Below are 26,734 nucleotides of genomic sequence, written 5' to 3'. Positions count from 1 at the left end.
CTGTCGGCACAAAGTTATAATACCCTTATACCCCATGGGTAGCGGGTATAAAAAACAAATATCTAAGCTCAACTACATATGAGAGTGTGAACCATAATAATTAATTTCATTTCAAATTAATTGAATTGATTGATAATGATTTATGGTTTTGACCAATCGATTTATTTGCAATTATAATTATATTTAAATCAAGATCTCCGATATGGTGTGACATATTTAAAAAGTTAAAGGCGAGAAAATTGAGATAAAATAACAAGTAAAATTCACAAATTTTAGTTTATTGTAAGATAATCAAGTTAACAATTTGGGTAAATACTAATTGAGCATCGACTAGAAGTTACCCTATACTTAATAATCTAGTTAACAGTTTCGTTTCTGCTGAAGTTAATCAAATTTTCATTTCTCCTAGAATTAAAAAATGAGCTTCACATGGTTTTCTCTAACACTTTATGCCCAGCTTCTGGTTTTTTGTCAGAGACTGCATCTTGGTTCAGTTCGGCGTCGGGCAGCGGCTTCAAGAAGTCCACAGCATCCCAAGGCTGTTGGTCTGTGGTGCCCCAAATGAGATACACTAGATTGCCAACGATGAAGACAAAGGCCGTTATGCCAAACACAATTTGCCACTGACTTCGAGAGCTCTACAACAAGAGATGGAGTAAAGCAGTTAATAGTTGCGGCATTTCGAGAGAAGCATTCGATACTTACGGGATCCGTGACAATGACGCCCACCAACAACGGGTTTGGCAGGTTAATAATATTGCCAATTCCATTCACAATGGCCATAAGTAGGCCCGAATGATTGGGGCTCATATCGATGATGGTCAAAAGGCTGCCAATGCTCGAGCCCGCATTTAAGCCAGCATTAATGGTCATCAGAGCAATGGCCAATTCCGTCTGCGACTTGTCCAAAAACCCGATGCCAATCAGCGCCGCAGCCGGACCCCAATACGCCACCGTGTTGATGGACTTACGCATCGTGTTCAACGACAACCACTTACGGGACATGATCACATCCGCAATGGCCAGATACACATACGACATGCACCACATAGCCAAAAATGGCAGAGCGGAGAACAAGGCATTGCTCTTGATGTCCATCTCCAGAACCCCGTGCATATACGCTGGCGTCTGCAGCTGCATGGTCGAGAAGGCGCATCCCTGAGCGGCGCGCACAATGAGCAGTGCATAGAACGGGGCCGATGTCCACATTGCACGCCAGGGTATCGGTATTTTCTGTACATGGAATCCATCCTCTCGCTTCATCGACCGCTCGATGTAATCACGTTCACTTTCACCAACCATCCACGAGCTAGGCGCATTGTTGGAGCCAAACACCAGCCAAAGTACACACCAGATGAGACACAATCCCGCCGAGACATACGATATGCCCGGCCAGCCCATCGAACTGTCCGCAATGAGTCCGCTAATGCCCATTGCCAGCACCGAGCCACAATCGGCACCCGAATAGGCGATAACACCCAAACGATTGCGATCCTTGGGTGGCGACCATTTGGCCAAATGCTCATGTATGCAGGGAAATATGAGGCCCTGGAAGAGTCCCATTACGATGCGAAGTACACTGAACGCCACCCAGCCGCCCCAGCTGACGAAGTAAGGTGTCAGAGCGCTCAACACTGCCGAAGCCAAAGTGGGAATGAACAACACAGCTTTGGCGCCAAACATTCGCACCAGAAATCCGGCTGGAAACTGGGTCAAAATGTAGCCCCAACTAAAGCTGGAGAGGATGTAGGATCGCTCAGCCTCTGTCCAGTCATATACCTATAACAAATATATATAGTCTTTAAGTTCAATGTTTAAGAATTTGCTGTACTTACTGGAAAATCCGAATTGGTTGTCTCCGCATCCGTCATGGCCACAACGGCGATACTCACATTTAGCCGGGCTATATAATTGACGCAAATGCCCAGGAAGAGCAGCACAGCTTGCAGATGTCGTATGCCGATAACGGGACCTTGGGAATATCACAAATGTAGGTAATATAATTCCAAATCGTTATCATACAAAACTTTAAATAGACGCTTAGCTTATTGACCAAAAGCTCCTTTGGGGTAATTTTGTGGATAGCATCTTGATATTTATGGAGCCCTAATTGGGTTTTCAAATCAATGGCGCTGAACAATGTTTCAATTAAGTATATTTTTATGACAACTACGGTATAAACAGTTTGGTACAAATGGTTTTTTCTATCTTATCGTGAGAAAAATTACTAGAACTCAACTCAATGACGACGGCTACGATAAGTTCTGACCAAATTATTATTTTCAAATTCCATTTCGAAGTATTTACTTTTATTTATTACTCGAAACATTTTATGATGCCTTAGAAACTTGTTAAGATGGTTTGCGCTGATTTACAAAAACTGGAGCTTCTGATAAATATTTATCCGGTGCATTTTTTGTATCACAGAAAATAAACACGAAATTTATTAGTGCTGTGCATGTAAATTTCAGTAACGTCCGAACAAATTTATATAATTTATAAACAGCAATAAAAAATGCATTAAGCAAAGCACAATTAGGAAATTAAATTTTTTTCGTTTAATCGATACACTCATAACACACGATGGGGTCATCTTGTTATTAAATATTCAATCCGATATTCACCTGTATTTTCAACGAAGGCACTCATTATTTTTGGCAATAAGATAAACTTTTTATTAACTAATTAGCCAAAAAACAGATATTCCTTTTATTATTATCACACACACGTATGAAAGTGTTTAACTGGCATTTAAAACAGCTTCCCGTAGGGCAGACAGTGAGGCAAACAGCAATACGACGCGAGACACGCCTGTCAATAACTGAAATACGTCTGAACATACATTCGAAAGCTGTTGCTGCCATAACATATAGCAGCCATACACAACGACGTCTGGGCATGAGATAGGAGTAAGTCAGCGTACAACGCGTCGTATGAGTACTCCGATTATAAACGATTATTGCTGCAATTAGACGTAGAGTACGGTTCTGGTTTTATTCTGTTCTTTTATAAGTTGATTAACTCTGACGGTAATCGTGGCTACTATGTAGCGTCTGATGATGTAATGATATGCCATATGATTATACAAAGGGGTTCAGCATAATATTGTTAATTTTTACACTGCGAAATTGCACAGTAATTAAATATATTCATTTCCATTCATTCTAGTCAAATTTATCCGAAAAATTCGGATTTGTCAATTATTATTATGTAATCTTGCTGAGTTATAAATTAAATAAATACCTGCTAGTATTTGGACTTAACACTTGTGTTAATAATTTTTATTATTTTTTATTGTCTGAAAGGAAAGTAAATTAATTATTCCATATTAATGTGTTGATCTAGTTTGTTATTTAAAAAATAATTGTAAATTCATAGTCTTAAATAAAGCCTCTCCTTAGAGCAGGAAATACATTTTTGTATTCTTCCATAATAAGCACGAATTTACAAAAGTATTTCTTAAATCTAGCCGGCTTAAAAAACATAGTTTAAATATGATATACTATAAAGAACAATACTTTCATAGCACTTTCATCAAATAAGTTATTAAGCAATTAGAAGACACTCAATAGAATTCATTTTAGCAAAGACACACAATATACTTTTAAAAAATATCAAAATTAATAAAGGTTCTGAGTTCCAAAACTAACTAACTTAGTTAATTAAGGCAACAGTTCAGTTGGCAATAAAAGTCGGAAAAGATAAAGCCAAATAGTAGCATGCAAGAATTTGCATTACAATATGCACACTCAAGAATAATAGTTTGTGAACTCATTGTTTCGTTAACTGGGTTTTCTTTGAAAAACCATCTGCCAAAACTCAGCAGCAGCAGCAGCAACAACAACACACGGCTGAAACAGGCTGCCAAACAACTTATTGTTACTTGACCTATACTCAAGTTTTGCTTGTGTGCATCGAGTTTGCTTGCAGTTTTCTAATCTGCAGTTCATTTCAGAGCAACTCGTATAGCAAAACATTGAACTAACTTACACACATGCAACGTACATACATACATGTGTATTTGTGTGTGTGTGTTTGTGTGCTTTTGGCCAATGAGGCGTTTCGTGTTAAGGGGCTGCTAGAGGAAACGCTAGACGCCCGCGTTGGGTTTTTTGCCCCAAGAGCAGCTGTAAAATAAATGTGAATTTCATGAAATAATGGTGCAAAAATACTTTATGATGCAAAATGCATGACGGCATCGGCAATAGACCCCAACCGCCCAAAAAAAAAGGCTTAAGAGGAGTTTGCCGGGATGCTGCTAAGCTGTGCATCAGCAGCAGCAGCAACTGCAAAATGGTTTGGGGAAGTGGAGCTAAGCGGCAAGCAGCTGCCACAATCAAGTCAACAGGAGTCGAAAAATGGTGCACAGAGCAAAAACAACAACAACAACAAGGATGACATGGTAAATGGACAGTGTTCGTTGCATGTTGTAAATGTGTATGTGTCAGGGTCTAAGGTCATTTTCAATTTGCATAAATCATGTATATCCATGTGAGACCCCGACTACTGTGTGAGCATGATTGCGTGTGTGTGTGCCCTCAAATAAAGCCACAACAATTGCTTGATAAATAAAATTGCAAACTTATCCAGCACACAGCTGCTTTAAATATATATATGCCAAATACTCAAATGCCGTCTCTTTCTATTTTGGGTATATTTATATTTAATCTTTAGAATAACTTAGAGCTATGCATGTATTTACCGAGAATGGTCGAGTTCACATATGGCCTCTGCATATGGGTCGTATACGCAATTTGTGCTTAGTTTTCGGCTTTGCCAATCAAATTTTTTGACAAACTACAAGGCACTCGGACTCGGCCGAATTTGTGCAAACTTTGCAGTCGAAAAGTCAACCGCATGCATTGCCCATGCTTGGTGGAGTGAGGAGCTTAGACCCAGTTACCAACTAGCAACTAGCAGTTACCGCGATGCAAACATAGCACAAAGTTGATTTATAAGACTTTCATATGGCGTCCAGCACTTGGTGCAGAGCACCAAGGGTAGTGAGCTTCTGCGCCCGTTTTGATCATTTGTGAATCATGTCTAGCTCGGTTGTGACTTTGATTTATATGCTGTGCATATGCCCGACCACAGGCCATGGGACAATTGTGACCGGCATAACGCAAGCGACATCAGCGACATGGCCGGAAACGAATATAGCATCGGTTAGCATCGTCCGAGTGCAGGCCAAACAGGAACGACAAAAAGGCCTCTAAAAATGCGTGTACAATTCCAAAATTCAAATACAAATGGCGCCAGCTAGTTTCACTCTTCCCTCTCGATCCCCGCAAAAACGCAACCATTCATCCAGTAAAATACTCGCGTTGTAAACCAAATTATTTGATTCAACCAAAAATTGCATTGCACTCGAATTGAGTGGGTTATTGGGTAAGCTATGATGCGGAGAGCAGGCAGGGTGCCCGGAGGGGGTGGAAGTGTGGCAGCGGAAGTGGGCGAGATGGCAGCACAGAGCATTTTGGTTTTGCTGGATTCGGTTCGATGCGATTCGGTTAATGCTCGGACGCCGCATTGTAAAATTTACGTAAAACCGCTTAATTGGGTCGAAATTATTTTGTTTATACGCGAGTTGCTCGTAAACCGACTGAAAGTTTAAAACGACCGCGACTATTATAATGGCACAAAGTGTGCAATTGCGGTCATTAAAGGATGCATTTCAATGTTGCGTGCCGCCAAATGAAAATAAGGAAATATGAAAACGAAATGGCATAGAACCTGCATATTCACAACATATTTATCAACGCAAAAAAGTGCTGTTTTTATTAGGAATATTTTTGAGGCTGAAAACAGTATCTTAAATTTAAACACTTGACTAAATTAAGCTCTAGACTAAGGTTTCCTCTGCATGACCATATTAAACTTGGCTATGGCCGCCTCCACATATTTCTCCTTTTCGGCCAAGTCGGATTTGAGCAACGTTTTCAAATCCTGTAAATTGGGCATGCTTTGGCAATCGCGCACATTGAGCAGCGCCCGGAAGACCGACTCCCATGTCTGGCGATTGAAATAACGTGGAAATGCCTGTTTGGGCATCCAAATGCCGCCCGCCTGACGTTGGCCCACCTCCATGTGGCGGCCAAAGAGCAGCACATGCATCACTCCAGCGAGTCCAAACAAATCCAATTGATACGTCCAGCGACGCTGAGTGCGCATCTCAATGCACTTGAAGTCATCATCATTGTGGACATAGTCGAATGTTTGCTTAGGCGGAAACAGTTTGGTGTCAATGGACACCCCAAAGTCAATCAACTGCAAACTGAGCTCCTTTGCTTGCGTACTGACGCTGTAAACAAAACGAGTAAACCATACTTTAAATTGCGTTACGTTTTGAACTTTAAAAGCAATCAAATTGATGAGGATTTTACAAGTTGTATGACAACTTAAGATGATAGTTTAAGTACGAGTCGACTTACGGTTTCATAAGCAGAATATTGTCTGCCTTGATGTCGGCATGAATGATGCCCATCGCATGCAAATGATCGACGATATCAAGCAGCTGACAGCACAGCATCATAACGACATATTCATCCACATTCTTGTTGGTGTACTTCTTATATTTGTTACAAACGGTGATGAGTGAACCATACTCGGAGAATTCAGAGATATAAACACTGCAGTTGTTGCCCACAAGCGCATAGTCGATGTGCATAAAGCCGCCAATCTGTAGATTGAATCGGTTAAGATTTTAATTCAACGAGATCGCTTTTCTCTTACCATTTCCTCGTTGGCCAGCCGTGAATGCACCTCAAGACATATGTAATATTCCCAATAGTTAGTGGGTTTCTCCTGTTTGAGTGCAACCTTATTGCCCGACGCCTTGTGCTCCCCAATGAACACAGCTCCATATGCGCCCTTGCCAATCATTTTGTTCACATCAAACTGTTCGCCACACACTTCCAGCACTGACTGTGGCGCCAAACGCTTCACATGTCCCATAAGCTGGCAATTGGGCAACTTTTCGATGTACTGCGAGAACTCAATGGAATCAAGCAGCGAGTTGATAATATCCGCATTAAAAGGATTCACATTGTTTTGAGCCAGCGTGCTATTTAACACAGACTCATTCATGTTGGGCGTGCGATGCTCATACGTCTCCCTTGGCGGCGTGCACGCGCTCGTCTGATGCCACGTAGTATGCGATTGTTTTGGCGACAACGGCGTTGTCTTGTAGTAAATGGATCTATCATCGCCGTGGTCGTGGGTCTTCTCAATGGTGATGTGCGGCAACTCGGTGACAGCAACAGGCTTCAACTGCTCCACAGGCGAATTGCTTCGCTTGCTTGTCGTCGGCAGCAATGTGGAGTTCTTAATTATGCTCAAATCGCTGGCAAACATTTCGGTGGCTGCATTCAATTCAAAGTAATCACAGTCCGCTGGTTGCCCAGACGATGTCTTTGAGGATTTGTCCGCTGACTCGTCGAGTACCTTCAGTTTCATTGAAGGCGAAGGATTTCCCAGCTTGGTGCAATCCTTCATAAACGATGCAGTTAAGTGGGCTGGTCCAATTGTCTCCAGCTTATCGACGAGAGCATGACTGCCTCCCTTCGACTGGCTGGTGTCTGCTACAACGATTGCTGGTGGCTTAGACGGTGGTGGCATCGTCTCATCGAGAAAGATTTCAAATTTTGGTGGTGGACTCTTCGGGGCCCCCGGCAATTGCAGCGGGCAAATACTTAACTCAGTGCAATCCTTCATAAAGGAAGCGGTTAAATGCGCCAATCCAGCGGTTTGCTGATGCTGTGTCTCTGGCTGCGTCTCCGGCAGTGTGCAGTCCAACATTGGCGGCAAAGCTGGCGGTGGCGGCGGCAGCATACTGTCATCCAGAAATAATTCGAAATTTTTTTGCGCTGGCTGAATTTTGGGAGCCGCCTGTGTATCGGGGACCAGCGACAGATCTGCCATAAAGGATTCGGTCTTGTTCGGCATTGTTGGTTTGGTTGTTGGCCCCGAGCTGGCGACCTCATCGAACATATCAAGCGAATGCTTTGCAGCGAGCTGCGTCTGCTTAATGGAACTCTTGCTAAACTCGGGAGTCTGTTGATTGCATGGCCGCTTCGATGTGACCGCAAACGCTGGCGAACCACCGACGAACGCCTTCGATTTGGCTGGCGTTTTGCAAAACAAACTGTTTAGCTCATCATCCTCATCATGGCGCAGCTGCGGCATTGCTGGCTGTTGGAACAGCTTCGATGCGTTCGCTGTGCTCTGAAGCAGCGACATCTCAGGCACTGCCATTGGCATCTTGGGCAATGTTTCTGTTCTATCCTCCTGATAGCAGGCCATCAAAGGTCGCGGCACCGTCTCTGTTTTGTCTTCTTGGAAATGCAGTGATTTCAGCAGCGGCACACTGGGCGCATTTGGCTCCCACAGTTGCAAACGCTCGAAATTGCCAACGGGTGGCTCTTCTTCTTCGGATAATTCCGCAACCATTTGACGCTGCAGTCGCGTCAGATACGGCGTGGACGCGCCCTGTAGTCGGCCGCCCTGCAGCGTGTCCGATGATGCTGTTGTGGCCGACACAATGGTGGACTTTGTGGTCGCATTTGTCCCCCCAGAGCTGCCGTGTCCGCCATGTTCGGACGTCTCCAAGATGGTCGAAAGTTGCTTACGCATCATGGGCGACACAGGCTGAGCAATAGCCTCGCCGCTTGCCTCCTCCACAGTCGCAGCAGGAGCGGGCGGCAGTGGCGATGCGGTGTCCTTGAGCAGCGTGCCAAATTGACGAACTGGCGCCTGTTTTTGTGTCATCTTTGGCGTGCTCACGGCCTGCGATTTCAGGAATATGTTGAACGTTTGCGTCGAACACGTTTCGTCGGCATCAAAGAAGGCGCTGGGCGCTGGGTTCAATTGAGATGCGGGCGCTGGCAATGCATCATCTTCATGTATCGCAAATTTACTCACTGGCGGTGCAGGCGCCACAAATTTGTCCTCAAAAGCTGGCGAAACTGCGGTTGCAGCTTTTGATGCAATTGTCGATGCCTTTGACGAGGTCGTTGGCGCCTCAGCTGCTGGGTCTACCCATATTTTTATTGCACTTGATTCTGGCGCCTTCTTTTCTGCAGGTTGCTGTTGCTCCTCATCCTCTTCATCGTTTTCCTCAGAAATATGCGACATATGCGGCATAACCGACTTGCGAATGGAGCCCGGTGGCCCGCCCTCCGGAAAGAAACTCTTGCGCCTGGGCATCTTATCCTGCGGCATCAAAACCGTCTCCTCCATATCCATTTCACCACGCATTTGATTGCGTTTCGTGCGCCACTTTATGGCCAATATCTCCTCCATTTGATACTCTTGCTCCTCCTCATCGTTGTAGAGCTGCTCTAGCATTGGCCGCATTGATGGCACCTCTGGCAACTTCAGATAACCATCGTTAGGATCGATTGTCTGTGGCTTAGAGGCAGTGGCAAAATTAGGATAACGACGAACTCCATGCGTTGCTCCATTGCCCCACCATTCGTTGTTGCGCAGCACAAACGGATGCTGATCGTTACGCTTCTTAAACCAGCGATAAGCCAAATACTCCTCCGGCGAGAATTCCATGTTGGGACGCGGATAAGTCAGGCATTTGTCGTAACACGGCAGCGCACTGCTGTTAGGCTCATCCTCGATGGTTACTGGCGTCACCCAAGGCTTTTGTGGTGCACTCTTTGCCACAAAATTCGGCGGTCGCTTGAAGGGTTTATCGAAATTGCGTTCATAGTTCGTGATGGGTGGCAATGTCTGTTCGTCCACATGGATGGCAAATGCCGGATCGTGGGCAGCAGTTGCAGCAAAAATTTTACCATGATTATGCGGCTTGCTCCACGCAATTGGCTCCTTTAGATTCTCCTGTTCGCGTGCCGAATCAATAATGGAACGCAAGCTGGTCTTGGCTGGCTCTGCTTCATCCGTTGTTGGAGCTGGCGGTGGTGGCATGTTAACAACATCAGCATTCTCGTCATTAAAGACTTCCAGCTGGCGGTTGGCATTGCGACTGGCTCGACTCGTGCTCGGTGCATCGTTCTGCAAATAAAGAAATGTCTGATGCTGTACATCATTATAACAGATTGGAAGTCTAACCTGTACCACACCCGGCACATTACTCTTAATCGCCGCTCCTGTTCGTACGCTGCCCACTGTGATGGTATTGTTTCGCTTCTGGCCATGCAGCGAACGCAGCGCCAGGCGACGATCATTTAACTCTTGTGTGGCGACTGCAGACTCTTCGCCATCTGTGTACATCATTCGTTGGGCAACCGTGAAATTGAAATGTTGGTGCGCCTCCTTCAGTTCCTCCAGCGGTTCGGCCCGGCATTTGATGCCCAATTGAAAAATGTCATTCGCTTTACGCATATTGCCGCCCAGATCGTAGCTATAGGCCCAAGCAATATAGAAATCGGCAAGCATGGTGCCAATTCCACAATTGTACATCTCCTGATAGCACTCGATCTTATCGCCCTGGTTGCCCATCTGCAAAAACGCATTAAGTCACGACTGTTAAATCAAAACATAACTTTCAAAGTCTGCAAACTTACAAACTTGATAAACAACTTAATGAGACGTCGATCCTGTTTGTAGCGTTCATCGCGATCAAAGTTTGTTAGACATTTGTGCATGACTTTCTGCAGGCCCGAGTTGCTGCCACCCGCCGGATAGCTCTGTTCAATCCAGCAGATGTAGTTGTACCACGGCTCCAGCGGATCATCGCCACTATAGTTTTTAATATCCAATTCCAGCTGCTTTCGTTGGGCGTTCAACTCTTGTGAGGCATCTTGACACAGCGATGCCTGCAACAGGCTCACATTGCGTCCACTTGCTAAGGGCTGGATATTCTCCTTGGCATTATCGAAATCCATTATTTATTATTTTACTAATCTAAAACAACAATGTAACGAAATAACACTCAGAATTCAACGAAAAATAAGTAAGATTACGGAATTAAAACGGCGCGAATAGCAAGTGACGCTACAATTGAATGGCGGCGCTGAAACTGTAGAACTCTCGATACATTTTAGATATCGCTTGTGCCAGCAGTGTTGTGGGGTTATCGATATATCGCGTGCCGATAATAAGGGGTACGAGATGGCAACTCCAGAGGAGGGAGGGAGTTTTAAGCTGCAGGAGCATGCTCCTTAGAGTTGGGCGCGTGTCGTGTTAATTCTCGTGTCACATCGTGACACGACTCAACACGCGTGTTCGTGTTGCACGCAATCAAATTTCGCGTGTTCGTGCGTGCTCGTGCTGCGCACTCCAACACGACAACACGAAACAACACGACAACACGAAGCAAAAAATTTGATTTTTTTTGCCTTATTGGCAATATTGCTCGACTGCACTATTTTTTAGTATATTTCCTCAGCAAGAATTGGCCACACTGTAGACCACATACGATCACATTGTTTCTTTGAGCTGGATGCTAGAAAGATAAAAATGGAGAGGCGCATTCAAATTCAAGAAGCGATTGCCAAAGGGGACGAAAAATACAAATTAATTAACAATTCGAAAGCCAAAAGTCTTATTTGGCAGACGTTTAATTTAATTGAATGCTGTGGTGAGATCCTAAACTTTGTGTGCTGCAAAAAGTGCAAAGTTGTATTCGCATACACGCCGAAGACCGGAACCGGCGTATTAAATCGTCACAAATGTGCCGTTCAAGCGGACGCACGCCAACCTACTTTGCCGTCTTTTGTGCATAAAAAAGTTCCGCAAAATGTCATAAATAACCTGGCCATCAAACAGTTGGCTTTCGTGGCTAAGGATTTACAGCCTCTCAGCGTCACCGAAGGTGAGTTAAAATATATGCAATATATGTACACATATACATTTACACACATTCATATGTACAGTGCCGAGTTTATTTGTGTGAATATGAGTGTTAAATTAGTGGTACCCAAGCTCATAACTCGCTGTTTTTGTATCATCGGATCAATGTTTTTTATTTGTGTGTATTGTGGAAAAGAGCTACTGAGCTTGGGCACCTGTGGATTAAATATTAATTAATATGTATATATATGTAATTACTTTTTATTTTGTTTAGGCGAAGGATTCCAGGAGTATGCTCAAGCCCTTATAAATCTAGGAGCTGCATATGGCGTTCAAAAATATAAGGATGTATCCGTATCGAGAAAAACTCTTACTTACTCCGTCATGATAAAGGAATACGAGCGTATACATAAGGAGCTAAGCACAGCGCTTATAGAACAACAATTAGCCTTCACAACGGATATGTGGACCGACTCGTACACGCAGCGGAGTTTTGTAAGCTTAAGCGCTCATTATATATGTGCTGAATTTAAGTTAAATGTTAAAATATTGGGTGTTAAAGAATTCGAGGCAGAGAAAAAAACCGGAGCTAATATTTTATTGCATGTAACCGACATTTTAAAACAATTTAACATCGATAATAAGTTGATAAACTCTGTAATTGTCACCGACAACGGAGCAAATGTTGTTTCGGCTTTTAATAATTTTAAGAGACTATCGTGCGCATGCCACAATTTGAATCTTTTAATGACCGATGTCCTCGAAAAGGATCCAATTTATGAAATTAGGCAGCTTATTGATACGTCGAAGAAATTGGTTAAATATTTCAAGCATTCAGAGTTGAACAATAAATTAAGCAAGTCACTAAAACAAGATGTACAAACTAGATGGAACTCGGTGTATATTATGCTTCAAAGTATATTTGACGTTAAGGATGAAATAAAATATCTTTTAAGTGAAAAAAATCAATCGAATCGAATTGCTGATATTGACTTTGAAATTATAAATCAAGTTCTAGAATTCTTAAAACCTTTTAAAGAATGTTCTGAAAAATTTAGTTCCGAAAAAGAACCCACCATACATATTTATGTTCTTTGGTACAACAAATTAAAATCACACTGTAATCAAAAAATGTTAGATTCATTTGTTATATCTCAACTTAAAACTAATACTCTCTTACAACTTGATAAGCGTCTTAAGCCAACCAACCTGCATTACGTCGGTCTTTTTTTAAACCCGCCGTTTAGGCAGCTTAATTTTTTAACAGAAACGGAAAGAAATGACACTTTTGCTACGATCAAAGGCATATTATCTGAATATTCAATTGAAAATACCAGTCCTGAGAAAAGCACATCGGCTAATGAAGCCCAGGATTTTTTTGAATTTAGAGATGAAACCAATGCTAAAAGGTTAAATTAGAGCGCAGCGCTGTCGACATTGAAATAGATAACTATTACAAATGCGGCAAAGAAAATGAAAACAATGTTTTAGAGTTTTGGAGAAACGCTAATAACCTTAAGTGTCTTCAAAAACTGGCAAAGCAAATTTTAAATATACCAATCAGCTCAGCTACGAGCGAAAGAGTGTTCTCAACGTCTGGCATGGTTCTGTGCGAGCGCAGAACAAGATTGCTCAGCAGCAATTTGGATAAACTGGTATTTTTATACAAAAATATGAATTAATTTTAATGTTTTTTTATGTTAACTTTCGCCATGCGCATTTACCTTTAATGTAATAAAAAGTGAATAAAGTACCATTACTTTTAATAAGAAATTTAGCGCGTCTTTTTATTTATCCGGGCTCCAACAAAGGTTATTGTTAATAAAAGCTCACTGACTCAAAATAATCATTACATTGTAATGTAATATGATACAAAATTGAAATAAATATGAAAAAAAAATTTCGTGTTGTTCGTGCGTGTTTCGTGCGTGTTCGTGTTGGACCAAAATCGACCGTGCGTGTTCGTGTTACACAAAAAAAATTTTTTCGTGTTCGTGTTGTGTCGTGTTGAAAATTTTAGACACGCGCATTGCTCCTCCTGGTAAAGAGGAGATTAAAAGGAAACGTCAATTTTTTTTCGCTGGAGGTTTGCTGGCATGTGGATTTTTGTTTGATCGAGGATTTGAAATTAGATCGAGGTTGGAGACGGTCGGCCTGAAGATCGTGCTAGACGATCTTGGTTGGATTTTTAGTTGCGTCATCGAAAAGTTGGATTGAGATCAAGGTTGGAGACGGTCCACGCGAGTCGAATGTTAAATCGTGCGTTCTCGTAATTTGAAAGTGGCATCGCATATCCCGAATAAAAATCTAACGCCCAAACACTAACGACGAAACCGACAACAATCGGCGCTGGGCAGAAGCCCAAGTGAAGACAATCGTCACGGCGAGACGACACACGGTAGGACGGAGTACCACCAGCCGGAGCAACAGCAACGAACGTCAGACGACGCAGCCAATGCTGAGCCAGGAGGAGGACCCCTTTTGAGCTGCAGTAGAGCTAAAGTGTCACCAGGCCCGGACCGTGCGCCGTCTAATTTTTTATACACTCTCGCTCAACAAAGTCAAAATAAAAAGATTATTAAAAATATGTAGAAACAAATATTATATATTTATATGAAATACTGCATTACACAACATTAAAAATAAATAAATTGTATTTAGGGGTAAAAAAAAATAGAAAAAAGAAAATTTTAAAACTCACTTAAAAACTAAATAAAAACTTAAAAGACTAGAGTAAAATTTAAATTAAATTAAAATAAAAAATAAATCATTGTGGGGAAATCCACAGCACTACGGCGGATGAGGAGCAGTCAATGATGAGCGGCCAACGCAAGGGAGATGGCGCCGATGTGGCCATCTCAGGCAAGGTGAGTACGCCGGGGTCCAACTATTCTATTCCTATTTCCCCTATTCCTATATAATATTCAAACATAAAAATGGATCAGTGAGTGTATTTATTGTTGTTTTCTTTGTAATTACCGTCGTCAATAGTTTGTTTCTTATTTCCTTTTGTTTGGCGCAACTTTGAATTGCGCGGCAGCTGTTTTCTTTTGTTAGTGATGCGTTTCTTCTGCTTTAAAGCAGCTGCTTTGAATCGGTGGAGTTATCAATTATGAGGACTGGGGGCCAGGGATGGAACTCCACCTGAGTACCGATGAGACAGCCGGCGCGGCCCCAGGGAGGACAAACAGTCTGTAACATGTATAATAAACAAATGTAAATAAATAATATGGTGGTAATTACAGTAAATTACAAAGAATAAGTACGTCTGAGACCAAGTGCAAGAAATAATAAGAAATACATTTAACCGACAAAGCAGATTATGGATTTTACGCAGCCCTGGCAATTTAGTTAACAGCACGCAGTTTGATTATAACGGCTAGCTGTAAACTATTTCGAAACATATCGAAGCTGTAAGTTATCATTTTACTGTAGCCCTAGCAATTCTATTAACAGAGCTTTCAGAAACCCTCACTCGAAACTAACGGCATTGCGCGGTCATCTGTTTCAAAAAAAAAAAAAGAATTAAATGACAAATGCCGAATATCATTATGCAAAGCGATATATGTGGCGTATCAATATGTGATTCCGATGACACCATTCCGTTCTACTATATGCCGGAGTACTCAAGTATACAAAATCCGACTAAAGATGCAGCTTCCACGCCAAAGACAAAAAGCGCCACCGACATAAGTGAGTTACTGAATCGGGAGCAGGATTTTCTTGAGCATTATTATAACTGGAAAAATCTGGCCGATAAGCTAACAACTGCAGACAACTCGGAAACAAACGAAAGGAACTTGGTTTTCGTAAAACAAATGTTCCAGCAGTGGGATGAAGAAGTACGCCTGATTCGCACTCATCGCCGCCAACTGCACCAAGGAAATCACTTAACACCCGACGAGTTGCTGGCCAACATCAAGCGTCAACGTTGGTGCTACAGTTGCTTTAATACGGCAAGCATCCAGGAGGATGGGTTCCAGGGCAAATACTTCTGCAGCGTGGAGTGTCAATTAAATTATTATGATTCCTAGCTCTTATTTTGACTAAATACACGCTTGTAAATGGTAGCTATGTTTATTTGAAGACGTAATTGTAATTGGTAACAAAGAAATCTTAAATTTTAAAAGCCTCGTTGATTGGAAAATCTTCCTTGACTGCCGCCGCCTCCCGAATTGATGGCACTATTGTCACCTCCGTAGCTGTTGTTCCCAAAGCTGTCTCCTCCTCCATAATTATTACCACCAGCTCCACGGTTATTGAATCCTCCGCCGCCTCCTTGATTACCGTAACCTCCGTTGTTGTCACCCTGATTGCCATAACGACCTCTGCCACCTTGATTACCTTGATAGTGTCTACCTCCTCCGCCAAAGTTTCTACCTCCGCCTTGGTTTCCAAAGCCTCCGCCGTTGTTGCCTGCAAATCTGCCCCTACTTCCGCCTCCAAAGTTGCCACCGCCGTTTTCGAACCGACCACGTTTTGTTGGTGGTCCTCCTCCGCTACCACCGCCACTATTGCTATTGCTTTCTCCGCCGATGCGACTCATATGCGGCAATATGCCAGTCTCACGGTTCAGTTGGTAATCGCCTGCATTCTGCACGCACAGATCACGAATGACGCGTACCAGCTTGGCGTATCGATCATCCAGTTGCAGCACCTGGGCAGGATTATCACAGGCCATGGTAATAAGATCCTCCAGGGCCGGCTTTAGTGCACCAATTTTGGCCGCATGCTCGGGATTCATCTCAAAATTAAGCCAGTTATCTACGCGCACCGTATTATTGGGACCCAAATCGATTTTACGCGAGCCAAAGATCATTACTTGCAGTGGCGTCACCATCGACATTTGCTTGCAGGAAACAGCGCGTGTGCGTATCTTTTCGCCGAAGACGAAGAATGGATATTGAAAGGATACACCCAGATTGCTGCAGTTCACCGATGTCTTGTGGATCAACGCTGCTCTCGATTCAGTGGTCAGCACCTTGCGCTTCTCCTTGTGCACACAGATGTTGGGATAGAGACCCTGGCAGAGCAGTGCCACCGATAAATCCAGCATGGCATCAGCCTTATTTGCGTCCACCTTATAGGATAGCATGCACTCTTCGGGGAAGCCAGCTTGCTGCAAGAGATCGAGCAGCTGCATTTTGGCCTCGTACATCACATTCATGGTGGACATCTGTACTCCCTTCCAATCACAGAAGCGTATCTCATCCGAAAGGCCACGCACTTTGGCAGCGTGCCACATCTGTGAGGCAACAATCATGGCCACATGATCAGAGCACTTCAAGCCGCTCAGCGCCTTCTGATGATTGGCCAAGCGCCGCTGACCGATATCCAAAGCAAACACCTCGGCGAACGTGCTCGAATAGGAGGCCATGCTGGCCACGAGATCAGCGCAACCAAAGACCGAGCCTAGCACCAGCATCTTGCCCAGCCGCGGCTCAATTGGCAGACGTGCCAGCAGCCGGCCCAGCGGCGTGAGATTATCGTTTCCATCCAGACAACGCATTTCACGCAACAAGACCTCTGCTTCGATGACCGCGTCCACTGGCGGCGGTTCCAGTGCCTTGGACAGGAAATGATGTATGGCGCCAAGGCGCAACAGCTTCACAGTTAATGCAATCTCGTGGAGCGGTGTGCGGAACATTTCCGGTGTCAGGTTCTCCTCCAGTTGAGCAAAGCGCGCCCGTGAACAGAGAGTAAAGCAGAAACCAGGACGCACACGACCAGCGCGACCCTTGCGCTGTTCCAGATTGGTTTTGCTGGCCCATACGGTGGCATAGCTGGTGAGATTGTTGTGCGAAGTGAAGAGTTTCATGCGTGCCTTGCAAATGTCCACCACAAAGACAATGTCATCGATGGTAATAGATGTCTCCGCAATGTTTGTGGACAATATGATCTTGGTGACGCCATCGGGCACAGGTTCGAAGACCTTTCGCTGATCATCGCGTGGTATCTGCGAGTGGCAGGGCAGAATGAGATAGCTATCGTTGCCGAAAGTTGTAGTGCTCTGCAAAAACTTCATCAGCGCAAAGATTAAGTTCCAGCCAGGCAAAAAGACCAAAATAGCACCGGGAATATTCTTCGATTTGATGTGTATCAAAAGGGATTCGAGCAGCTCAAAGCTAACATCCGATTCCGAGAGCATGGCCATGGAATTGCGCGTCTGATCCGAATACTTGTCTTCGCACACTTTATTCAGATTCTGTTCCATTTCGCCGTTTTCGTTGGCCATTGTTTCCTCTTCGTCAACGGCATCGCGACGCTTGCGGCGCAACTCGGGCGTAGGCACAAACTGTGTCATCTGCAAGATGTCCTCCAGGAAGAATTGCTGCACTGGAAAACCGCGACCAGGCACCTCCAGCACCGGACAGCCATTGAAGTAATTGGAGAAGAGAGTCGTATCAATTGTAGCCGACATCAAAATTACTGCAAATCAAAAGTAAATATTTATCTCAAATAAAAATCCAAATAATATTTAACAACTCACGATGCAAGTCCGGATAAGTGGCGACCATGTCACGTAATATAACAAGTAGAAAGTCAGTGTTGACATCGCGTTCGTGAATCTCGTCTACAATGATGTGGGAAATGCCACGCAAACCCGCCTCCAGCTTGCGCAAAAGAACGCCCACAGTACAAAACAATATGGAGCCATATGGACGGGGAATCACCGATTCAAAGCGCACCGAATATCCAACAGTTTCTCCCAAATGCTCGCACCGTTCGCGGGCCACACGCTCGGCCACCGAGATGGCCGAAATTCGCCGTGGTTGAGTCACATAGATGTTGGCATAGCCACCCTGACCGGATGCAATGTAATCATCGAGTATATACTGGGCAATCTGTGTGGTCTTGCCGCAACCGGTGTTGCCGCGTATGATGACCACGGGATTCTCATTTATGGCGGTCATGATCTCGCCTCGCATGGCTGCAATGGGCAACTTGTCACGAAACTCTAGAAACTTTCCATATTCGGCATTATTGTGGCGGCGATTATGTATTTGACGTTCATACTCCATCGACAGTTGGTCAATGGAAGCGGTGGCCAATTCGCCCTCATCAATGTTACAGGCATGCCAGGCATTCCAGTTAGGTTGCGGTGGTGCCCACGGTATGACAGTAGCAACCTCTGGGCGGCCATCGTTCTGCCCTTGATTATCCGGGCGACTCTGATTCACCTGCAAATGAGGAAATTTTGTGATTAAATGTTTCTGAACTGGGCTGCAAAACTTACAATCAGGGAAATAGGAGCTCCGTCAACCTCGAGTTTAATACTGGAGGGATTAACCACGGGTAATTCCAACTCTTTGATGACTTCATCCACTTTGTTGATGAGTCCTTCCTCAACTTTAACGGGATACGGCTTCATTTCCCCATCCTTTTTCTTTTTCAGGGTGCCGTTAAAGGCCTCAATCACTTTCAGATGGAACAATTGGCGTACCAGCGAAAGAGCACAAGATTTGCTAGCCGATTTCTTATTTGAGCCCGTCTCTCGAGCCGTCACTTTGCGCTTCAGCGCCGGCACATAGATCGACAATTCCGCCATGAAGCTCCTAAATGAAGAGGATCGATTAAATGACGTTGTAAAGGAGTATATCGGCTCGGAAGCAGCCGGACTTACCGTGACGGTCAGAGCAATCAATAAGAGACAGCAAAAGTCAACCTTGCTGTGCGCAACTACTTTCAAATACTCGATAATCGAATGACAGCATCGAAAATCAGATTTAACAATCCTAATCGTTAATTGATTACCAGACCTTCAGAGCCACAAGGTGCACATACAGCGTCCAGCATAATGATGGACCGATGAACTCCAATGCAGTTTCTGCCATAATAGGAGTTTCGTCGTCATCGTTTACCGATATCTCTCTTTCGTTGCAATTCTTGTTTGTGCGCGAAGTCGCTCTGAAAGTCCCGTTTAGTTGTCACGGTTCTATTCATATACAGTATACATAGGATTTGAACTAAACACACTCGCAGCTTAAATGTGCGATGCACGAAGTACAGTGAACGTTGGATTGAGGTGAAAGTTAGTCTGTGCTTACTCCTTGCTTAATCAATCATTTTAAGGAGTAAATTCAGCAATCAATAAGAACATTCTCTATTATTGCATATTCACAGCATCGACAATTGACTGTACATCGAATTTAATGAGCCTTTACATTGATTTGGTTCAAATGTATACTGCATACGAGCACTTGCTTTAGGTTTCCAATCATTCAATCATTAATTGCGCACAGCAGGTCAATAAATCTTTCAAAAACTACGAGCTGCGCTCCAGATTTAGAACCAGTTAAAGCTAAATCCAGTGCGCAGCTTATCATTCAACAAAAAACAATGAAATGATTCAAATGAAGAAGAAATCAAGATATAAAATAGTGTGGGGCGGTGATGAGAGTGCCACTCACACTTACCTAGCATGATCTGGACCCACTGGAGTGTACTTGTAATCATCGCGAATGTTATTTGATTGCTTGTAGATGTTCAGGCGATCTTTGGCATTCTCAATGGTCCAGTTACCATGGATAACGGCATTCATGTCAATGGACTCGGCCTCGTTCATATCCTTCTGCTCCTGCACGCGATCAATAATGTTGAAGCTGTCGCGCCCGCCCATCTGATGGTTCAAGGGCCGATATGCCTCGCCTAAGTCCTGCGGACCGGACGCGCCACCAAAGACACGCCGCTGCTGCTCGCCGGCAGCACGTCCGCCAGCATCGCCGCTTGCGTCTGCTGCCTGGCCAGCCATGTCCATAGGCACATCCTTGGCATTAATTTTGCCCGTGCGCACCAAGTAATTAACGTAATCCCGTGAAGCATTTTTCTCCGCATCCTTTTTGTTAGTGGAGTTGCCCACAGCAATATAAGTGCACGGCTCGACACGCACTTCACACAAAAAACGCTGTCGATGCTTAGGCCCTATAATTTCAATAATTAATTAATTTCATTAATTTCAAAAGTTCGAAAAAGAATTTTGGTTTCTTGTGCATACACAAAAAACCGGCGCCTCAATTTATTTCTTTCTTACCGGTCGGACGAACTTCAAACTTTGGTTCCGTTTGATTCTTTGCACAATATGAAAATAAAAATGATTTTATATCCATTTTGATAAAATAAAAATAATTTTATTTAATTTGTTCAGAAGTTTTCAGAGATGAAATGCTCTCCACCGAATTCTAACACAAAATGATACAAAATTTAAGGGGGTCAGTAGACAAGTAAAATATTTAGCTAGAGGTGAATAAAATTCGATGACAATATCGAGAAATCAACATTTTAATCGTTTTCTATCGCAACCGTCTCTCCCGAAATCAAGTATCATAAATGCATTGTAGTGAATTATATATTCAATATGTAATAGATTTATTTAAAGCTGATTTAACCGACGTCTGTGTTAAAGCTTATCACAATGAAAATTTATATTATTTACCCTTGAGATATAAAAAATACAACTACATTTAGTTGCAATTTGCACACACAATGAGCGCGTGATTTGAGTGCTTTTGTTACTTCTGGGTCCACCCAAAACAAAACGCAACAAACGAGTTTACTTCTCACATTGGTTTCATTTCTGTTAAAACTTGAAATCGAATAGTAGAAATTAGTTTTTTTTTAAATTATGACGCTGGATATAATATTAACAAAATATTAATGTTTCCTATAAAAACAATGCCTCTATTTAACATAACAGTCACAGCTGTTTATTACAGCGTTCACAAATACAGCATTGCCAGCTATAATTGGAAAATACAGCTCTGCTTTTGTATCGATGTGCAAACCTGCGAGGCAGCCAATGTATCGCGATAATCGATGCTATCGCTTCAGAGTGATATCGACTGTCGCGCAGGTTTTCATCGGGGAGCCATTTTCGCTGCAGCTGAAAAACGCAAATTAAATAACTTAAAAATGTAAAAGAAATGCAATAAATGGTGGAAAATAGTAGAAGAATAATGTGTGCATGTGCTTCAATAGTTTACCAGTGTTTTTAAATTGTTTTCGTTGGCCGCGTCCGTCTTGTTTGGCCACCAGCATCACATACACATACACCATATCCATATATATGTATATGTACACATGCAAAAGAGCCAGAAAAATACATACATACGCAAACACACTCACAACATTGCCAGCCGTGTGTGTAAGCATTTAATTTAGTAGTGAAGAGTGCTTCAATAATTAATACAGTAGTGCAGCAGTTTCAGTTATGCAGTGAGTGGCCAATGCGTGTTGTCATAAATGCAAAACAATAAGGCATCACAAATTAATTAATTAACTGACGACGCGCGACGTTTCAGTCGCAACAAACACAGTAAAATAAAAGAGCGAGAGAGATAAGTGCCAACACCCCATGTTGATCGCGACTCGCGAGTGAGCAAATAAACAACAACAACACTACTAACAAATAGTGTGCATTTGTGTGTGTGCGTTTGTGTGAGTCGTCCTCGCATAAACAACCGAGTGCAATTGAATTGTAATTGCTGACTCTGTTTTAGTGTTAGTGTTCAAGCTGCCACTGTCTGTGTGTGAGTGAAAGTAACAGTAAAACTCCGCACACAAGCAAAACTTGGCTTCCATTCATACTGCATTTAAAATATACGTCACAACTGACGCACACACTGGACTGAGTTGATTCCACTACCTCCTCCAAATCCGTTATCATGGGCAACTGTTTACGCACACAGAAGGCGGACGAGAAGCCGCATGCCGGCGATGTTCGCAATCCCCTCGAAGATCCCGGCGCTGGGATCAGCGGCGTCGGCGTTGGCGTCAGCGTTCCACAGATCGTGATGCCCATGCCCGGGCAGCCAGAGCAAATACGTCCGGTGCCACAAATCCCCGAAAGTGATGCTGCCAATGCGAACGCCAAGATATTTGTGGCCCTCTACGATTATGATGCGCGGACCGACGAGGATTTGAGCTTCCGCAAGGGCGAGCACTTGGAGATATTGAATGACACACAGGTGAGTGAATCATGTGGCCAAAGAGTTGAAAGAGGCAGAGAGAGAGCGCAAAAAAGCAGAAGCAAAGCACTGATAACAGTTTTGCTCTCTCTATGTCTCTTATTCTCTCTCGTTTTGCCAATTAAATATCTTATCAAAAAAAAAAACACACACATACATACATATGTACATGTATATGTGTGTATAAGTATACACACACTAATAGACATTTGTTTGAAAGCCATAAATCCTATTGGAACCGTCGCGCATTTGCCGAACTATGCATAAATTACGAGTTTATTAAAAAGTTCGTGAGCATTTTAATTATTCGATTCATTGGAGCTCCAAGGCATCGCATGCCATTTTAATGTTTCTTTTATCATGAAAACTTTTCTTCATGCAAATTCCATGTTAAATATGGAATATGTTCAGCTGACTGCAATGACTTTTCATGAGAAGCTGATGTGATTAATTAACAGCTCTTGGTTAATCTCACTGAACTTTAGAGTGACCATATTTCTGGTTTTGTTAAACAGAATTCATTTCCAATAGTGTTTTAATAGCTGATTTAAAATCGCACATATTCTCAATATCTCGATTTATTTTAAGGTGATCATACTTATTATTTGCATATTTCGTATTATATTAGAGAAAACATATATCTTCTTTATATGGTCGCAATTCTTTATCAATAACAATTTAATACTTAAATTTGTTTTTAGAGTACCCATATTCTTTTATTGATATATCCCATTTGTAACAAGCTAATTTTTATAAACATTGAAAATATTGAAAATAACTACGTTTATTTTGGAGTGACCATAGTACCGCCCTGTTTCTCGAAATACATATCAAAATATACGTGTTTTGATATTTTCATAACATATAATTATCGTTAATTTGTGAGAAAATTAACAGACTACAAATGTATTGAATTATACTTTCATCAACTATTTGTTGTTGGTTGTATAAAAATCAGTTTTCTATTGAGTAATTTACTTTGTTATGTGCAATTCTTTGTTATTTTGGTTTGGCAATCGCATATTGTTCGTTCGTGTTCAACGTTGAACGTCTTTCACATCAAATTTCTGTATTTTCAATTGGCACTTTAAGCATTGAGCTATGTGTATGCGTCACGATAGTTAAAACCATAACAAATCCCCAACAACAATTTTGCAAACTCTTTATTTTCTCTTTTGATATTTTTTTCTCTCGACTGTTTCAATGTCATCGTCGTTTTTTTTTTTGCGCTTCTGTGGGTGGAGGAAGCAGAGAAGGAGGAGGTTGGGGAATTGAGTTGGCAGTAAAACCAGACACTGTAATTGCGGCCAACGCAGTCGCCACTTGCCACTTGAACCACGCTCTGAAAAAGCAGTCAACGAAACCCCAAACTGCTGCAACCCCAACTTTGAAGCCAGACTGCATTTTCCATGCACAAGCGCTTGGCAATTTTCAAGCTGGTTGGTTTTTTTTATTTGCTCTCTAGTTTGAATACGCTTACTAAGAGTAGCATTACAACTGCTTTCTAGTTACTGTAAGAATATAATATAATTGTTTACATACATACATACTAAAAACAATATATAGTATATACTAAACAGCTTATCTAGTATTCCGGTTATACTATACAATTAAAGGGAAATCGATTTGAAGTAAAGATAAACTCAGTTTGTTTACATAACTAAAAGAGAGACGACATTCTTATCTCACATTCTAATCATAAAGAGTGCAAGTTTATGACTCACAAATAGATTACACATCTTAGTTTAACTCGAGTTAACTCGACTCGTTAAGTCATTAGAAAACGTAATAGTTAAGGCATAATAGTTAATTAGTTGTAGTAGTTGACAGCTGGAAAAACTTGTTGGCACATAGCGAAAAACCAAATACATATAATAAATGTAATAGATTTTTATGCAATATTCATTTGTGACAACTCCTGAAAAGGGCATTCAGCTTTCGACTGTCGACAGTTGTTTAATTTCTGGTTATTTTCAAGCTGTAATTAAAGCAGCAACTGCAACTCCACTTGAAAAACCAGACCAGACAGACTCTGAGACTGAGACTGAGGCTGAGAGCGTGCACTCAGCGAACAGTCGGCATTGAGTCAGAGATGTTTGGCATATTTCTATAAATTCTATGATTAGGCCCCATGGAGGTCACACCTCCCGACCGCCCACATAACGATCTAGTGCCGGCCAATTCAGATTGTGTTGTGACAGAAGAGGGCGCATTCAACTCAGATGTACAAACATTTTCTATTTATTTGTGCATGCATATTTAAAGAGGTTTACGTCAGCACAGCCATGACCACCTTCAGATAAGATAGATGGGAAATGGGGGAATAGGATGATCTGACTAAAAGCAGAGCAGCGCAGAGCAGAGCGGCGAGTGTGGGAGGAAGGGAGGCGAGAGGCGGAAGGTAGTTGGTCGCCTCGCTGACTCGGTGACTGCTCAGACAAGTGGCAGCAGCGGCGCCTAAAAGCATGACGTCCACCTTTGGCTCTGGGCCAAGTGTTGCGCACTTGCTGTGGAATGGCCAACAACGGTTTTTTTTCTGTTGTTTTTTTTTGGTATCATTCACGTTGCAGCATTTTCGTAGCGCTGTAATAATTGAACGCACAGCATAGCCATAAAGACGTACGCTTTCCCCTCTCTCTCTCTCTCTCTCTCTATCTCGCTTGCTTGCTGTCTCTTTGGTTGTGGCAGCTGTCGCCAACAAAGTAGAGTAATCAGCCAGCAGCTCGCGGCTGTTTCCGGTAGCTATGTGGGGACAGCAGCATTTACAGCGTTTAATTAAAGTACAAGTACACCAACAACAACTATTGCTGCTGCTGTTGTTGCTGCCGTTGTTTCGACAACAACAGCAAGACTTTCAACTTGCCATAGCGGCTGCAAACAAAACAAAACACAAAAAAAAAAGCTGTCCCGGCTTCCTTTTATAAACTTTTTCTACAACAACACCAAACATCTTGAGTTGAGCTCAACGTCATGCATAGAAATCAAAATTGTATGTTAAAATATTTTATGGGTGTGCCTCGTCAGCGACGTCGTTTGCCGCCGTCTCTTCTGTTCATTGTCATTTGCGAACCAACAACAGCAACATCACCAACAACAACAACAACAACCTCACCATCACCATCACATAAGCACACAACACACTCATCTCACACACTCTCTCACTCACTCACTCATTCGCTCACTCACTCAGTCAGTCACTTGTGCAGTTTTGTCGCTTGCACATTGCATTCTTTGTGAAGCTCTCTCGACTCTCAGCTCAGCCAAAGAGGAGAATCGCTTTCATATTTTTACACCAAAAAAGCAAAAAAAAAAAGAAGAAATAACTCACTTGGCGACTCATATGGGTTCGGCTTTGGCTCTTTTGTGGCAAAACAGCAGGAAGCGAAATGAAACCCTTCAAGGATTGCTTCCCCCAACTAGATAGAGATTACCCTAAATACCGTTGCACTCCCTTTTTGCCAAGCTGACAAGTTATTGGCTATTCAACTTCTTAGCCAGGGATTATGCAGAGACGTGTGGAACATGTTAATGTGACTTGAAATTCTTCAGACTCCAGACTAAAAATGAGTAAACTTTTTACTTACGAAAAACTAATGTTAAAGAACGCTTCTCAATCGCTTTATCTTGGAATTTTAACTGCTGAGATTATGCTCAAGGGCTAATAAAACAAACCAGCTGCTTACCGCTAACAGCTATAGAGAAAAAAAAAAGATTGCTACCAGAACTGATTTTAATCGCCGGCAATTCTTTTCAAGTTCGTCAATGACAGCCAAGAAAGAGAAATAGAATGTTGTCTAAGTGGTCGTCGTCGTCGTCGTCCATTTGGGTCAACTTGGGAGCTTATCTGGCATGGGGGGCTAGCTGTAAAAATCTGCGGCTCGCTCAATCATTATGAAAGGCAGCGAACAGTCCGTGAAGTGAAAAGAGTTCTGCAACAAAATAAATAATTCGTCATGTGTGCCCAATTTGAAATATAATCTGTATTTCACTTTCAACAGCGAACAGCGAAA

General features: G+C 42.7%; 4 protein-coding genes across 6 annotated transcripts in view; 1 reads left to right on the top strand and 3 right to left on the bottom strand.

Moving 5' to 3' along the window:
- Positions 1-400: 400 nt before the first annotated feature.
- On the bottom strand, positions 401-2,759 carry LOC133844824 (putative inorganic phosphate cotransporter). Its single transcript, XM_062279090.1, has 4 exons — positions 2,625-2,759; positions 1,836-1,972; positions 706-1,779; positions 401-638 (listed from the first exon to the last, which is right to left on the bottom strand). Exons 1-4 carry the CDS (start codon positions 2,647-2,649, stop codon positions 426-428), a joined length of 1,449 nt encoding a protein of 482 aa, XP_062135074.1. The 5' UTR covers positions 2,650-2,759; the 3' UTR covers positions 401-425.
- Positions 2,760-5,749: 2,990 nt separating this feature from the next.
- Positions 5,750-10,983, bottom strand: LOC133841215 (uncharacterized). Its single transcript, XM_062273566.1, has 5 exons — positions 10,533-10,983; positions 10,078-10,467; positions 6,733-10,020; positions 6,432-6,679; positions 5,750-6,301 (listed from the first exon to the last, which is right to left on the bottom strand). Exons 1-5 carry the CDS (start codon positions 10,851-10,853, stop codon positions 5,848-5,850), a joined length of 4,701 nt encoding a protein of 1,566 aa, XP_062129550.1. The 5' UTR covers positions 10,854-10,983; the 3' UTR covers positions 5,750-5,847.
- Positions 10,984-15,818: 4,835 nt separating this feature from the next.
- Positions 15,819-20,954, bottom strand: LOC133839947 (dosage compensation regulator). Of its 2 annotated transcripts, XM_062271601.1 has the most exons (5): positions 20,792-20,954; positions 20,178-20,682; positions 18,998-19,316; positions 18,251-18,941; positions 15,819-18,189 (listed from the first exon to the last, which is right to left on the bottom strand). In XM_062271601.1, exons 1-5 carry the CDS (start codon positions 20,865-20,867, stop codon positions 15,884-15,886), a joined length of 3,897 nt encoding a protein of 1,298 aa, XP_062127585.1. In that variant the 5' UTR covers positions 20,868-20,954; the 3' UTR covers positions 15,819-15,883. The 2 variants fall into 2 exon arrangements, with proteins under 2 accessions (XP_062127585.1, XP_062127587.1); XM_062271603.1 differs by lacking the exons at positions 20,178-20,682; positions 20,792-20,954 and adding an exon at positions 19,385-19,518.
- A 636-nt stretch (positions 20,955-21,590) lies between these two features.
- The window catches only part of LOC133839946 (uncharacterized), a 48,719-nt gene continuing 43,575 nt past the window's right edge, over positions 21,591-26,734 (top strand). For both annotated transcript variants that reach the window (XR_009894157.1, XR_009894156.1), the window contains exon 1: positions 21,591-22,724. The gene's annotated coding sequence lies outside the window, so the exon portion shown is untranslated. The remainder of the gene's footprint in view (positions 22,725-26,734) is intronic.

Source organism: Drosophila sulfurigaster, chromosome 3, assembly GCF_023558435.1.
Source record: "Drosophila sulfurigaster albostrigata strain 15112-1811.04 chromosome 3, ASM2355843v2, whole genome shotgun sequence".
In the NCBI taxonomy this organism is placed as follows: domain Eukaryota; kingdom Metazoa; phylum Arthropoda; class Insecta; order Diptera; family Drosophilidae; genus Drosophila; species Drosophila sulfurigaster.
The sequence above is the reverse complement of the archived record's forward strand: the minus strand, read 5'-3'. Positions and strand labels throughout refer to the sequence as shown.

Bases quoted from the DNA above. Each gene is read 5' to 3' on its own strand.
- LOC133844824 (XM_062279090.1), bottom strand. From the start codon at position 2,649: ATGAGTGCCTTCGTTGAAAATACAG. The intron at 1,973-2,624 runs GTGAATATCGGA...GATATTCCCAAG, and splicing joins TGCCTTCGTTGAAAATACAG to GTCCCGTTATCGGCATACGA. The intron at 639-705 runs GTAAGTATCGAA...CTCTTGTTGTAG, and splicing joins GCGTCATTGTCACGGATCCC to AGCTCTCGAAGTCAGTGGCA.
- LOC133841215 (XM_062273566.1), bottom strand. From the start codon at position 10,853: ATGGATTTCGATAATGCCAAGGAGAATATCCAGCCCTTAGCAAGTGGA. The intron at 10,468-10,532 runs GTAAGTTTGCAG...GCGTTTTTGCAG, and splicing joins TTAAGTTGTTTATCAAGTTT to ATGGGCAACCAGGGCGATAA. The intron at 6,680-6,732 runs GTAAGAGAAAAG...TTCAATCTACAG, and splicing joins GGCTGGCCAACGAGGAAATG to ATTGGCGGCTTTATGCACAT.
- LOC133839947 (XM_062271601.1), bottom strand. From the start codon at position 20,867: ATGGATATAAAATCATTTTTATTTTCATATTGTGCAAAGAATCAAACG. The intron at 20,683-20,791 runs GTAAGAAAGAAA...TTGAAATTATAG, and splicing joins GTTTGAAGTTCGTCCGACCG to GGCCTAAGCATCGACAGCGT. The intron at 18,942-18,997 runs GTAAGTTTTGCA...CCTCATTTGCAG, and splicing joins GAGCTCCTATTTCCCTGATT to GTGAATCAGAGTCGCCCGGA.